Source organism: Oncorhynchus nerka, linkage group LG2 (assembly GCF_034236695.1).
Source record: "Oncorhynchus nerka isolate Pitt River linkage group LG2, Oner_Uvic_2.0, whole genome shotgun sequence".
NCBI classification, from domain to species: domain Eukaryota; kingdom Metazoa; phylum Chordata; class Actinopteri; order Salmoniformes; family Salmonidae; genus Oncorhynchus; species Oncorhynchus nerka.
This window is the reverse complement of record NC_088397.1, coordinates 23,407,522-23,422,914: the sequence shown is the minus strand read 5'-3', so window position 1 is coordinate 23,422,914 and position 15,393 is coordinate 23,407,522. Positions and strand designations below refer to the sequence as shown.

The 15,393-nt window shown below is 42.6% G+C and overlaps 1 protein-coding gene across 2 annotated transcripts in view; it reads right to left on the bottom strand.

The window, feature by feature from the left end:
• Window positions 1-1,362: 1,362 nt before the first annotated feature.
• Window positions 1,363-15,393, bottom strand: part of LOC115132689 (ATP-binding cassette sub-family C member 4-like) — a 40,957-nt gene continuing 26,926 nt past the window's right edge. For both annotated transcript variants that reach the window (XM_029665416.2, XM_029665421.2), the window contains exons 20-29: window positions 14,632-14,711; window positions 14,345-14,495; window positions 13,981-14,211; window positions 4,670-4,770; window positions 3,948-4,295; window positions 3,719-3,808; window positions 3,421-3,593; window positions 3,166-3,271; window positions 2,347-2,481; window positions 1,363-2,258 (exon numbers count right to left, since the gene is read on the bottom strand). In XM_029665416.2, the coding sequence (XP_029521276.2) occupies window positions 2,181-2,258; window positions 2,347-2,481; window positions 3,166-3,271; window positions 3,421-3,593; window positions 3,719-3,808; window positions 3,948-4,295; window positions 4,670-4,770; window positions 13,981-14,211; window positions 14,345-14,495; window positions 14,632-14,711 (1,493 nt within the window). In that variant the 3' untranslated portion in view covers window positions 1,363-2,180. The remainder of the gene's footprint in view (window positions 2,259-2,346; window positions 2,482-3,165; window positions 3,272-3,420; window positions 3,594-3,718; window positions 3,809-3,947; window positions 4,296-4,669; window positions 4,771-13,980; window positions 14,212-14,344; window positions 14,496-14,631; window positions 14,712-15,393) is intronic.

The following is a 15,393-nucleotide window of genomic DNA, read 5'->3' as shown; positions in this document are numbered from 1 at the left end:
AATGCCTTCCTCGTGCAGGAACTGCTGACACACTCCAGCCACATGAGGTCTAGCATTGTCTTGCATTAGGCGGAACCCAGGGCCAACCGCACCAGCATATGGTCTCACAAGGAGTCTGAGGATCTCATCTCGGTACCTAATGGCAGTCAGGCTACCTCTTGCGAGCACATGGAGGGCTGTGCGGCCCCCCCAAAGAAATGCCACCCCACACCATGACTGACCCACCGCCAAACCGGTCATGCTGGAAGATGTTGCAGGCAGCAGAACGTTCTCCACGGCGTCTCCAGGCTCTGTCATGTCTGTCACATGTGCTCAGTGTGAACCTGCTTTAATCTGTGAAGAGTTCAGGGCGCCAGTGGCGAATTTGCCAATCTTGGTGTTCTCTGGCAAATGCCAAACGTCCTGCACGGTGTTGGGCTGTAAGCACAACCCCCAACTGTGGACGTCGGGCCCTCATACCACCCTCATGGAGTCTGTTTCTGACCGTTTGAGCAGACACATGCACATTTGTGGCCTGCCGGAGGTCATTTTGCAGGGCTCTGGCAGTGTTCCTCCTGCTCCTCCTTGCACAAAGGCGGAGGTAGCGGTCCTGCTGCTGGGTTGTTGCCCTCCTCCACGTCTCCTGATGTACTGGCCTGTCTCCTGGTAGCGTCTCCATGCTCTGGACACTACGCTGACAGACACAGCAAACCTTCTTGCCACAGCTTGCATTGATGTCCCATCCTGGATGAGCTGCACTACCTGAGCCACTTGTGTGGGTTGTAGACTCCGTCTCATGCTACCACTAGAGTGAAAGCACCACCATCATTCAAAAGTGACTTATCAGCCAGGAAGCATAGGAACTGAGAAGTGGTCTGTGGTCACCACCTGCAGAACCACTTCTTTATTGGGGGTGTCTTGCTAATTGCCTATAATTTCCACCTGTTGTCTATTCCATTTGCACAACAGCATGTGAAATTTGTCAATCAGTGTTGCTTCCTAAGTGGACAGTTTGATTTCACAGAAGTGTGATTGACTTGGAGTTACATTGTGTTGTTTAAGTGTTCCCTTTATTTTTTTGAGCAGTGTATAATGCATCCTACCCACATTACAAGGTTCTCCTTTAGATAGTTACAAGTATTTTCACTGCAAAAGTCACAAGTATGCATTTAAATCCTCGATAAACCTGTATATTTGGAAATGTTAATGTGGATAATGAAATACTGTAAGTGTGTTTTGAAGAAGGTAAAGTGAAATTGTGGAAAGAGGCTTACAAAACCATCCTAGGAAAAGATGGTGTCAAATTGAGGAGCATTTTGGTCCCAATGCTGATCATATTAACAAACAAAGAAAAGCAACTACATGTTTGTTGAAAATGTGACATAAGAGACAAGACTTAAGTTTTTATTAAAATAAAAATTCACAATATTATTGTACAAACTTCTACGTAAGGAAAATCAATATCTGAAACTTGTAAAAAAATAGGTACTGTTGCTATTGGTACATAAGAATGCATTTGGGAAAACTTACATCCACTACGAAAACATTTAAAAACCAATGGACTCAATGTAGTTTTTCAAAATCGAAGGTCTCTCCATACGGCCTCATTAGGGGATAAGTTTGTAGTTCAATACATTGATAGGTAGGTATTCCTGCTTTTAAATGATCTAGATCTGCCCTTACAACCATCACTCATGTAAACAACGTGAGACTCACTTTGGTCAAGAAATTCTCAAAAATCCCTTATAGTATAATGACAGCATGTCTTCATGTGCGTACAATGGTGAAGTGTAATTTCCCGTTGCATTTATAGTATATGAAATACACACGCCAATTAGTTCCATTGCCCAGTAAAGTGATTGCAGAGACAGTGCAGCATGTCAGGATAGTGTTCCCTGTGCAGTAAGATAAATCAATAGGAGTAGCAGCAGTTCAAATTGTGAACGATTTGAGGCACAAAGTATGAAAATGCAATGCTACTTCCATTGTTGTGTATTAAAGATGCAACACACATCAGCAAAGTGTCAATAAGGAAATACAGTTCCATAAATCTTTCCTGATTCTGCATGCAAACAACTACCATAAATGGCATTTCAGTTTTTTTCCTTTGGACCAATCAGCTCTGGAAAAAATCTTATGTGATTGGAAAAATATATACAATTGGGCAGATCTCTCTTTCTGTTCGTCAAGTCCCTGCACCGTCACACAGCCGTCTCAAAGAAGACCACCACTCCATTGGTCATTTTTGGACCATGGCTGTTGCCGTTGTTCATATACGCCTGAATGAAAATATTGTGAATTGGTAAAGAAATCAAGTTAGGTTGAGAGAATGTGTGTGCTGGGTTGGGATGCAGTGTCAGTGCTCACCTGTTTGGCTGATTCCAGCAGGGAAGCTGCCTCAGCCTTGCCCGTCTGCTGGACTATCCTGTAGAGGGCACTCTCCTGGTTCTGAAGAAGGACGTACGGCTCGTCAAACTCCTGGATCATACCAGCGCCTAGCACCTGAAGGCAGGGTCAAAAGTCAGTAATTCAACCTGGCTAAACTGGTCTGTAGTGAAATTATATGGGGTTCCCAAACTTTCACTCAGGCCCCCCTTCCAGCATTATGGAACACCCAGTCTTTCTATGGGCAAGGGCACTGTTAATAAACTGTTCACACCCCTCTTATTTACCGTATGTCCTGCAATTCTTCATTTTGTCATGGGAATCAATAGGCTAAAAAACTTTAGCTGACATGGCCTAGATGATCTGCAATGGCTCTAAGGTCTGCAATGTATGTCACGTCGAGGAAAACTGCTGATTCACTACCCAATTTCGAAATTGCACCTTGTGCATTCTACTATTACAACTTCCAGGATTAAGTTTAAATTCAGACCGTTCCTTAACAATTTTTGGGGGTGGGGGGACCCCCTCGAGAGCTCTCCATAGTTTGGGGACCACTGATCTAGCGCTGTTTACAATAGAGTAAGCCTGCTTCACTGGCTGAATTACTCAGCACCTTCAGAGAAGGGTAAACTCATTTCACTAAACAAACATAGGATAAGATCTCAGATCAACCTGAAATGAAAGTGAATAAAAGTACATCTCTCAACCTGCTCAGTCTCTTTTTTTAATCTCATATATACATGACTAATGAGGTGTGTGCGTATGACAGATATACATCTATTTGATGGGAAGAGCTCTCACCAGAATGCGGTCGCTGTCTATGATGGTGTTGAGGCGGTGGGCGATGGTGAGAACGGTGCACTCCCTGAACTTGTCTCGTATCGTCTTCTGGATCAGCTCGTCAGTTCTACGGACACAGACAGACAAACAGTTCAGGAAAGACACAACCAGGATAAAGAAACACAATCACGTTTTCATTGACTACTAGATGCCTCCCACTCAAAGCACATCAGCTGCCTAAAGGACAGACTGTGTGTGTGAGAGGCAGCTCTGTACCTGGGGTCCACGTTGGCTGTGGCCTCGTCTATGATGAGGATGCGGTTCTTCCTCAGGATGGCCCGGGCCAGACAGACCAGCTGCCTCTGACCCACACTGAAGTTGGAGCCCGACTCGGCCAGAACCGTCTCCATCTTATTGGGCAGCTCCTCCACCACAGACTTCAGCTGGACCTGGAGAGGAAACAGTTACTGGAGTAAGAGCCTGATCAACGCCACCAAAAACACACATTAACCTGTATGTCAATTCGTGAGAGTATGTCCCGTTACTGTATCAATAGGAGTCTGAGGAGCAGTACCTCTTGGAGAGCGTTCCACAGGTCCTCGTCTGTGTGCTGGCTGAAAGGGTCCAGGTTCTTCCTCATGGTGCCGGTGAAAAGCACTGGGTCCTGCAGAACAGAGGGGCCACAAACAGAAAAATGTAATAAGCTCTAACAGAGCCATATCTGAACTAGGAGCCTTTCCTTTACTACATTCAGAAGGACTAAGAGACAGAGCAGCCACAGAAGACCCACCAACAGTAGCTACCTGAGGTATGATGGACATCTTCTGGCGCAGGTCATGGAGGCCGATCTCGGAGGTCAGAACTCCGTCAATGTAGATCCTGCCCTCTGGCTCTGCCAGGCGGAAGAGCGCCGATACCAGGGAGCTTTTCCCCGCACCCGTCCTGCCCACGATGCCAACCTTCTCTTTGGGCCTGAACATGGCCTTCATGTCCTTCAGGACCACAGGTCCGTCTGAGCTGTAGGAGAAGCTTACTCGGTCAAAGGTGATGAGGCCTTGGCTCGGCCACTCAGGAGGAGGACGCTTCTGGGTTTCCCAGGGTGCTTCACTCTCCAGCTCTGTGTACTCCACCACCCTCTCCACTGACGTCATCTGAGGATGGTAAATAAATAACCATGTCAATCAAACAAACCTGGTTCTAATCTCATTTACTATTACATTACATTTACTCATTTACCTACTCTTTGAGGCTGGGAACGTGGTTAACCTTGGTCTAATGCTAGTATGGCTTCTCAGCACTAAATTATACAACTTTAAAGAACTTAAATTCCACACGCTACATTCTTAAGTGAGCTGTTTCAGCTGAACATTCCTGAATGACAGGATGCAACTTAAACCCTTCTGATTCTAATGAATCTTATTTCTATTCATTCCCAGGTAAAATCTTTTAGATACGGTAAAAGGTCCTGGGCCTGGGGAGCTGGGGAAGGGACAATACCAGAGTTAGGACTTTGACGTGATCTTACCATGTTCTCCATCTCCGCACTCTGACGAATGGTCCATTGGAAGTTCCCAAGAAGGGTGACTGCGTAGGACAACACCAAACCCACAGCTCCCGCCTCCAGCCCTGATTTGAACATTTACTCAATTCATTGGCTACACAGCATGTCAACAACGAGACGCCATGGATTAAAGGCAACATCCGCATTGATCTAAAGGCTAGAACTGTCCCTTTCAAGGAGCCGGACACTAATCCGTACGCTTATAAGAAATCTCGCAACAACCTCAGTCGAGCCGTCAATACAGCACTAAGATCGAATCCTCTGGCACTGGTCGGATGTGGCAGGGCTTGCAAACGATCACTGATTACAAAGGGAAACCCAGCTGCGAGCTGCCCAGTGATGCAAGCCTACCAGACGATCTAAATGCCTTCAAGGCAAGCAACACTGAATCATGCATGAGAGCACCAGCTGTTCCAGACGACTGATCACACTCTTTAAACTTTAAAGAGGTTAATATTCACAAGGCCGCAGGGCCAGACGGATTACCAGGACGTGTACTCCGAGCATGCGCTGACCAGCTGACAAGTGTCTTCACTGATATTTTCAAACTTTCCCTGATCTAGTCTGTAATGCCTATATTTCAAGCAGACCACCATAATCCCTGTGCCCAAGAACACCAAGGTACCCTGTCTAAATTACTATGGCCCGTAGCACTCGTATCTGTAGCCTTAAATGCTTTAAAAGGCTGTTCATGGCTCACATCAACACCATCATCCCAGACACCCTGGACCCAACTAATTTGCATATCACTCCAACAGATCCACAGATGACGCAATCTCTATTGCACTCCACACTGCCCTTTCCCACCTGGACAAGAGGAACACTTATGTGAGAATGCTGTTCATTGACTACAGCTCAGGGCTCAACATCATCATACCCTCCAAGCTCATCAATAAGCTAAGGACCCTGGGACTGAACACCTCCCTCTGTAACTGGAACCTGGACTCCTTGACAGGCCGCCCCCAGGTGGTGATGGTATGCAACAACCCTCAACACAGGGGCCCCTTAGGGGTGCGTGTTTAGTCCCTTCCTGTACTCCGTTCAATCATGACTGTGTGGCCGCACACAACTCCAGCACCATCATTAAGTTGACAACACGATGGCGGTAAGCCTGATCACCGACAATGATGAGACAGCCTATTGGGAAGAGGTCAGAAACCTGGCAGTGTGGTGCCAGTACAACAACCTCTCCCTCAACATCAGCAAGACAAAAGGACCTGATCATAGACTACTGGAAATGGAAGGCTGAGCACGCCCCCATCGACGAGGCTGTACTGGAGCGGGTCGAGAGCTTGAAGTTCCCTCTGTGTCCACATCATTAAGGATCTATCATGGTCCACACACACCAACACAGTCGTGAAAAGGGCATGACAACGCCTAGTCTCCCTCAAGAGGCTAAAAAGATTTAGCATGGGTCCTCTGATGCGCAAAAGGTTCTACAACTGTACCATTGAGAGCATCTTCACTGACTGCATCACCACTTGGTATGGCAGCTGCTTGGCATCCGACTGCTAGGCGCTACAGAGGGTAGTGCGTAAGGCCCAGTGCCGAGCTCCCTGCCACCCAGAACCTCTATGCCAGGCAGTGTCAGAGGAAGGGCCTAAAAATTGCCAGACTCCAGCCACCCATGTCAAAGACTTCTCCTTATTGCAAGGCAAGCACTACCGATCCACCAAGTCTGGAACGAACAGGCCCCTGAACAGTTTCCACCCAAAGCCATAAGAGTGCTAAGTAGTTAACTCTTATGGATCCCTTCGCACGCCAATCCCTTTAGCGGGATCGATTTGACAACATCCAGTGAAATTGCAGCGTGCCAAATTCAAAAACAGAAATACTCATAAGAATTCATAGAACATACAAGTGTTATACATCAAAATACAGCTCAACTTCTTGTTAATCGAGCCGCAGTGTTATATTTCAAAAAGGCTTTACGGCGAAAGCAGACCATGCAATTATCTGAGGACAGAGCCCCGCATACCAACACATGAAAATCATATTTGAACCAGGCAGGTGCTACATAACTCAGATTTAACGATATAATTCATACCTTACCTTTGAAGATCTTCTTCTGTTGGCACTCCAAAATGTCCCAGAAACTTCACAAATCGTCATTTTGTACGATAAATTCCTTCTTTATATCCCCAAAATGTCAATTTATTTGGCGCGTTGGATTCAGAAATACACCGGTTCCAACTCGCCCAACATGCCTACGAAGTATCTAATAAGTTACCTGTAAACTTGGTCCAAACATTTCAAGCAACTTTCTTAATCCAACCTTCGGTATCCTAAAATTTAAATAATCGATACAATTGAACTTTTTATGGCTGCAGGGGCAGTATTGAGTAGCTTGGATGAAAGGTGCCCATATCAAAACGGCCTGCTCCTCAGTCATAGTTGCTAATGTTAGCATATTACTGTTAGTATTGGATAGAAAACACTCTGAATGTCTGTGAGTATAACAGAACTCATTTTGGCAGGCAAAATCCTGAGTTGAAATCAAAACAGGAAGTCAGAAATCTGAGCTTGTATGTATTCACCAGAGTCCCCAATGAAATCCCCTTGAGATATGAATGATGTTGCACTGCCTAGGGGTTCCACTAGATGTCAACCTTCAATAGAAAGTATAATGAGGCTTCTATGTTGTTGTGGGAGTGAATGAGAGAAGAATATATCAGATGTCCATCAAGCAGCCATTTTGTGATCGCACTTTTTCCTCATGGTCGTCACTTGCGTTCCATGGCTCACGAAGACAAGAAGGAATACTCCGGTTGGAACTTTATTGAAGCTATATGTTAAAATATCCTAATGATTGATTCTGTACTTAGTTTGAAATGTTTCTTCGACCGGAAATCTCACTTTTTGAAGTTTTTGTCCGATATAACGCTGACCAGAATTAGCGTTTGGATATGTATACCAAACGCGCTAACAAAAGAAGGTATTTGGACATAAATAACGGACATTTTCGAACAAAACAAACATTTATTGTGGACCTGGGATTCCTGATGTAGATCAAAGGTAAGGGAATATATCTTTGCGGCTGTGGTGCTTTTACTTTTGAGCGCCGTCTCAGATTATTGCATGCATTTCTTTTTCCGTAAGGTTTTTTTGAAATCTGACACAGTGGTTGCATTAAGGAGAGATATCTCTATAATTATATAATGTGTATAACTATATTATCATCTACATTTATGATGAGTATTTCTGTTGAATGATGTGGCTATGCAAAATCACTTGATGTTTTTGGAACTAGTGAATCTAACGCTCCAATGTAAACTCAGATTTTTAAAATATAAATATGAACTTTATCAAACAAAACATGCATGTATTGTGTAACATGAAGTCATACGAGTGTCATCTGATGAAGATAATTCAAGGTTAATGATTCATTTTATCTTTATTTCTGGTTTTTGTGAATGCTATATTTTGCTGGAAAATGGCTGTGCTTATTGTGGTTTGGTGGAGACCTAACATTCGTTTGTAGTGCTTTCGCTGAAAAGACTATTTGAAATCGGACACTTTGCTGGGATTAACAACGAGAATAGCTTTAAAATGATATACAGTGGGGCAAAAAAGTATTTAGTCAGCCACCAATTGTGAAAGTTCTCCCACTTAAAAAGATGAGGCCTGTAATTTTCATCATAGGTACACTTCAACTATGACAGACAAAATGAAGAAATTAATTCCAGAAAATCACATTGTATAATTTTTTATGAATTTATTTGCAAATTATGGTGGAAAATAAGTATTGGATGGATTGTGCTCGGGGTTTCGCCTGCCAAATCAGTTCTGTTATACACAGACATTATTCAAACAGTTTTAGAAACAGAGTGTTTTCTATCCAAATCTACTAATAATGTGCATATCCTAGCTTCTGGGCCTGAGTAGCAGGCAGTTTACTTTGGGCTGCTTTTCATCCGGAAGACAAAATACTGCCCCCTAGCCTTAAGAAGTTTTAAAGGCAATACTAATTGAGTATGTAAACTTCCGACCCACTGGGAATGTGATGAAAGCTGAAATAAATCACTATTATTCTGACATTTCACATTATTAAAATAAGGTGGTGATCCTAACTGACCTAAGACAGGGAATTTTTACTAGGATTAAATGTCAGGAATTGTGGAAAACTGAGTTTAAATGTATTTGGCGTATGTAAACTTCCTACTTCAACTATATAAACAGGTGTGTGCCTTTCCAAATCATGTCCAATCAATTGAATTTACCACAGGTGGACTCCAATCAAGTTGTAGAAACATCAAGGATGATCAATGAAAACAGGATGCACCGGAGCTCAATTCGAGGCTCATAGCAAAGGGTCTTATGTAAGGTATGTTTTCAATTTAATACATTTGCAAAAATTTGATTTAATCCATTTTAGAATAAGGCTGTAACGTGAAGTGAACGTGTCTGAATATTTTCCCGAATGCACCTGTATCTGTACATCAAGGTATTTATTATTACTTTTCTATTATTTCTCTTTTCTCTGCATTGTTGGGCAGGGCCTGTAAGTAAGCATTTCACTGTTAGTCTACACCTGTTTTTATATGAAGCATGTAACAAATACAATTATTTTGATTAGATTTTATTTGATTTCATGAAACATTCTAATTATGTTTGATATACACTAGTGGTCAAATGTTTTAGGACACCTACTCATTCAAGGGTTTTTTCTTTAGAATCATAGTGAAGACATGGAATCATGTAGTAACCAAAAAAGTGTTAAACAAATCAAAATATAATTTTATATTCTTCAAATAGCCACCCTTTGCCTTGATGACAGCTTTGGACACTAGGTATTCTCTCAACCAGCTTCACCTGGAATGCTTTTCTTGAAGGAGTCCCCACATATGCTGAACACTTGTTTGCTGCTTTTCCTTCACTCTGCATCCCGACTTATCCAAACCATCTCAATTTGGTTGCGATCGGGGGATTGTGGAGGCCAGTTCATCTGATGCAGCACTCCACCCCTCTCCTCATTGGTCAAATAGCCCTTACACAGCCTGGAGGTGTTCAATCAGGTCATTGTCTGGTTGAAAAACAAAATGATAGTCCCACTAAGCCCTAACCAGATGGGATGGCAGATCGCTGCAGAATGCTGTGGTAGCCATGCTGGTTAAGTGTGCCTTTTTAATTCTAAATAAATCAGTGTCACCAGCAAAACACCCCAACACCATCACTCCTCCTCCATTCTACGGTGGGAAATACACATGCGGAGATCAGCCGTTCACCCACACCGCGTCCCACAAAGACACGGCGGTTGGAACTAAAAATGTCCAATTTGGACTCCAGATCAGAGGACAAATTTCCATCGGTCTAATGTCCATTGCTCGTGTTTCTTAGCCCAAGCAAGTCTCTTCTTATTATTGGTGTCCTTTTAGTAGTGGTTTCTTTGCAGCAATTCGACCATGACGTCCTGATTCACACAGTCTCCTCTGAACAGTTAATGTTGAGATGTATGTTACTTGAATTCTGAAGCATTTATTTGGGCTTCAATTTCTGAGGCTGGTAACTCTAATAAACTTATCCTCTGCAGTAGAGGTAACTTTGGGGCTTCCTTTTCTGTGGCGGTCCGCATGAGAGCCAGTTTCATCATAGTGCTTGATGCTTTTGAGACTGCACTTGAAGAAAGTTCTTGAAATTTTCCGTATTGACTAACTTTCATGTCTTAAAGTAAAGATGGACTGTCGTTTCTCTTTGCTTTTTTTGGAGCTATTCTTGCCATAATATGGACTTTTTCTTTTACCAAATAGGGCTATCTTCTGTATACCACCCCTACCTTGTCACAACACAACTGATTGGCTAAAACGCATTAACCTTTTGCGTGTAGGGCAACAAAAAAAACGTACCCATTTTGAAACGACCTATTTCTCAGCCCCAGAAACTAGAATATGCATATAATTGTCAGATTAGGATAGAAAACTCTAAAGTTTCCAAAACTGTAAAAAAATATTGTCTGTGAGTATAACAGAACTGATCTTGCAGGTGAAAACCTGAGGAAAATCCAATCAGGAAGTGCCTCTTATTTTGAAACCTCTGTTCCTATGCATGCCTATCCTCCATTTAAAGGGATATGAACCAGATTCCTTTTTCTATGGCATCCCTAAGGTGTCAAGTCTTTAGGCATAGTTTCAGGCTTTTATTTTGAAAAATGAGCGTGAAAGACCATATTGCGTAAGTGGATAGGTGGGGGCTATCCGAGTGAGTTTTGCGCTACAGAGTAAAGCGGCCATTGTTTCTCCCGGTGTTATTGAAAAACCTACACACCCTGTTGATATATTATCGAATATATATTTTAAAAACAACCTTATAAAAAACGTTTGACATGTTTCTGTGGACATTATGGATATTATTTGGAATATACGTCTGCGTTGTCGTGACCGCTCTTTCCTGTGGATTTCTGAACATAACGCGACAAACAAACAGAGCTATTTTGGATATAAAAAATAATCTTTATGGAACAAAAGGAACATTTGTTGTGTATCTGGGAGTCTCGTGAGTGAAAACATCCAAAGATCATCAAAGGTAAGCGATTAATTTGATTGCTTTTCTGATTTTCGTGACCTAGCTACTTAATGCTTAGTGTACATAATGTTATGCTGTGCTATCGATAAACCTACACAAACACTTGAATTGCTTTCGCTGTAAAGCATAATTTTAAAATCTGAGACGACAGGTGGATTAACAAAAGGCTAAGCTGTGTTTTGCAATATTGCACTTGTGATTTCATGAATATGAATATTTTCTAGTAATATTATTTGACTGTGGCGCTATGCTATTCACCATGTTGTCTAGAGTCTTGTGAATTGAATCATCTTTGATTCTTGGTTGAACCGAAACAGGGGCACCACTTACCTCCAGTCTCCGCCCAGATCATTCTGGAAGAGCTCTCTCCTGAAATTTTTTCCAAGACGACAGCTAATGATTTTTACATCGCCTACGGATGATTTTTATCGCTTATTAACGTTTACTAATACCTAAAGTAGCATTACAAACGTATTTCGAAGTGTTTTGTGAAAGTTTATAGTCTACTTTTTGAATTTTAAAAAATGACGTTACGTTGTGAAATCGCTGTTTTTTTCGTTTATCACACAGTCTACATATAACGATATCTTGGCTTTATATGGCCCGATTTAATCGAAATAAAGACCCAATAGTGTTTATGGGACATCTAGGAGTGCCAACAAAGAAGATGGTGAAAGGTAATGACTGTTTTCTATTTTATTGTGCGGTTTGTGTAACGCCGAAATGCTAATTATTTTGTTTACGTCCCCTGCTGTGCTTTTGTGTTGTAGTGTATTGGTGCATGCTATCAGATAATAGCTTCTCATGCTGTCGCCGAAAAGCATTTTAAAAATCTGACTTGTTGCCTGGATTCACAACGAGTGTAACTTTAATTTGATACCCTGCATGTGTATTTTAATGAACTTTTGAGTTTTAACTAATACTATTAGCATTTAGCGTAGCGCATTTGCATTTCCAGAGCTCTAGTTGGGACGCAAGCGTCCCAAGTAGAAGCAAGAGGTTAATGCCATGCTAGCTATCAATACTCTTACACAAATGCTTGTTTAGCTATGGTTCAAAAGCATATTTTGAAAATCTGAGATGACAGTGTTGTTAACCTCTTCAGTCGACCCTCTACTTTTTTGAACATTCTGTTAAAAATCGCGCAACATTTCAGCGCCCTGCTACTCATGCCAGGAATATAGTATATGCATTTGCTTAGTCTGTGTGGATAGAAAACACTCAGACGTTTAAAAAACTGGTTAAATCACTGCTGTGGCTTTACCAGAACGGCATTTACATCGAAAAGCACAGGAAAAACTGATCACTGAAAATGGGGAAAATATATCCATGCGCTACTTGAACCCATTGATAAACGTGAACCACAATTAATTGACTGAGGTTGCAGTACCTACAGCTTCCACAGGGTGTCTAGAGTCTTGTCATTTCCCTTCGAGTTTTTTCTTGGTCAAACACATACAGGACACCGTATCTAATCCGGTCTAGGACCGGATATTTTCGTTGAGTTTCTAGCCGGACATTTTTCCAGACGGACAGCTAATGATCTTTACATCGCCTCCTGATGAATTTTATCGCTTATTAACGTTTACTAATACCTAAAGTTGCATTACAAACGTATTTCGAAGTGTTTTGTGAAAGTTTATCGTCGACTTTTTGAATTTAAAAAATGACGTTACGTTTTGAAACGATGTTTTTTCGTTTATCACACAGTCTACATATAACGATATCTAGGCTTTATATGGACCGATTTAATCAAATAAAGACCCAAATAGTGTTTATGGGACATCTAGGAGTGCCAACAAAGAAGATGGTGAAAGGTAATGAATGTTTTCTATTTTATTGTGCGGTTTGTGTAACGCCGAAATGCTAATTATTTTGTTTACGTCCCCTGTGGGTCTTTTTGGGTGTTACATGCTATCAGATAATAGCTTCTCATGCTTTCGCCGAAAAGCATTTTAAAAATCTGACTTGTTGCCTGGATTCACAACGAGTGTAGCTTTAATTCGATACCCTGCATGTGTATTTTAATGAACTTTTGAGTTTTAACTAATACTATTAGCATTTAGCGTAGCGCATTTGCATTTCCAGAGCTCTAGTTGGGACGCAAGCGTCCCGAGTAGAAGCAACAGGTTAACAAAAGGCTAAGCTTGAGAGCTAATATATTTATTTAATTTCATTTGCGATTTTCATGAATAGTTACGTTATGGTAATGAGCTTGAGGCTATAAATAGGATCCCGGATACGGGATTGCTCGTCGCAACAGGTTAAGGAAAGAAATTACACAAATTAACCTAAGAATGCACACCTGTTAATTGAAATGCATTCCTGGTGACTACCTCATGAAGCCGGTTGAAAGAATGCCAAGAGTGTGCAAAGCGGTCATCAAGGCAAAGGGTGGCTATTTGAAGAATCTCAAATATGAAATATTTTGATGTTTAACACTTTTTTGGTTACTACATGATTCCATATGTTATTTCATAGATTTGAAGTCTTCACTATTATTCTACAAAGTAGATAATAGTAAAAAATAAAGAAAAACCCTTGAATGAGTAGGTGTTCTAAATCTTTTGACAGCGTAGCTTGGATAACTGTTTGGCACCAAGTGTAATACAAGTTGTTGCTAGGGAACAGGCAATGAGCCAAAGACTTTGATCAGAAAGATTATCCAACCTCATTCAATTTATTTTATGTCATATGCAACCAACTTTGATTTCTACCAGCTTGTGTAATGAAGCCATAATAATTTATCCTCTTACCATCTCTGAGGAAGAGGCAGCCGAAGGCAGTGACAGTGACAAAGGCTGCGCAGATTCCATCCAGTCGGAGAGCGAACCATCGAGAGGTGACCAGGAACAGGAACCAAGATTCTGAGTGCAGATCCTGATGAGCGTCAAAGGTGTTCTGGAATCTCTCCTCGGCTCCGAAGGCTCGGATCGTCCACAGACCTTGGAGGGACGAGGACAGGTGGGAGAAGACGGGACTCCGAGCTGCAGAACACAGGAAATACATCAACTCACACACGCCTGCAGACACAAAAGGAAATCGTACACATTAATAGAGAAAATGTACAATTATCATTTGTCCCTTGCCTCCCCTGTCCCAGTCAGTCCTGTCACTCACTGGTGGACTCCAGGCGTTTGACGTCCCGTGACGTCTGCAGGAAGTAGCGTCTCAGGAACAGGAATATGATGAGAAGAGGAACCACAGGGATGAGGATCCAGGGCATAACGGAGGCTGCCACCACCACTACGCCGATATTCTGCAGGATCGACTGTGGCAAGATCGGATACGCCCAGGAGACATGAAGAGAAGAAAAGATTTATGTAATATAGATAATGGATTGGGAAATCTATATCCTCGTGACAAAATACATAGATGTTCCCCGCTAGGGCTATACACTCACTTACCTGACTGAAGTCAACAAAGGTATTAGGTAACATGGAATCCAGCTGGCTGATGTCCTTGGAGAACCTGTTGAGAATTCTTCCTGTGACAGAACAGGAGAAAGTAATCCACTGTGCAAAAACGGGTTAAATCAACATTGTTTAGCCTCCCGGGTGGCGCAGTGGTTAAGGGCGCTGTACTCTAGCGCCAGCTGTGCCACCAGAGACTCTGGGTTCGCGCCCAGGCTCTGTCGTAACCGGCCGTGACCGGGAGGTCCGTGGGGTGACGCACAATTGGCATAGCGTCGTTCGGGTGAGGGAGGGTTTGGCCGGAAGGGATATCCTTGTCTGGGCGCAGTGCACGCTAACCCCAGGTTGCCAGATGCACAGTGTTTCCTCCGACACATTGGTGCGGCTGGCTTCCGGGTTGGATGCGCGCTGTGTTAAGAAGCAGTGCGGCTTGGTTGGGTTGTGTATCGGAGGACGCATGACTTTCAACCTTCGTCTCTCCCGAGCCCGTACGGGAGTTGTAGCGATGAGACAAGATAGTAGCTACTAAAACAATTGGACACCATGAAAAGGGGGTTAAAAAAAAAGAATGTTTGCCACATCAATTCAACGTGATGACATTTACTCAATGTGGAAAACTGATTGGATTTGAAAAAAGTCATCACCTGCTAAGAACGCTATTTTTGGATGACTATTCCCTATTGGAATTTGGCCTCTATACACTAAGGCCAGAGGTCACTGTAAATCAGGTCTGGCATCTGGGCCCCTGAGGCATTA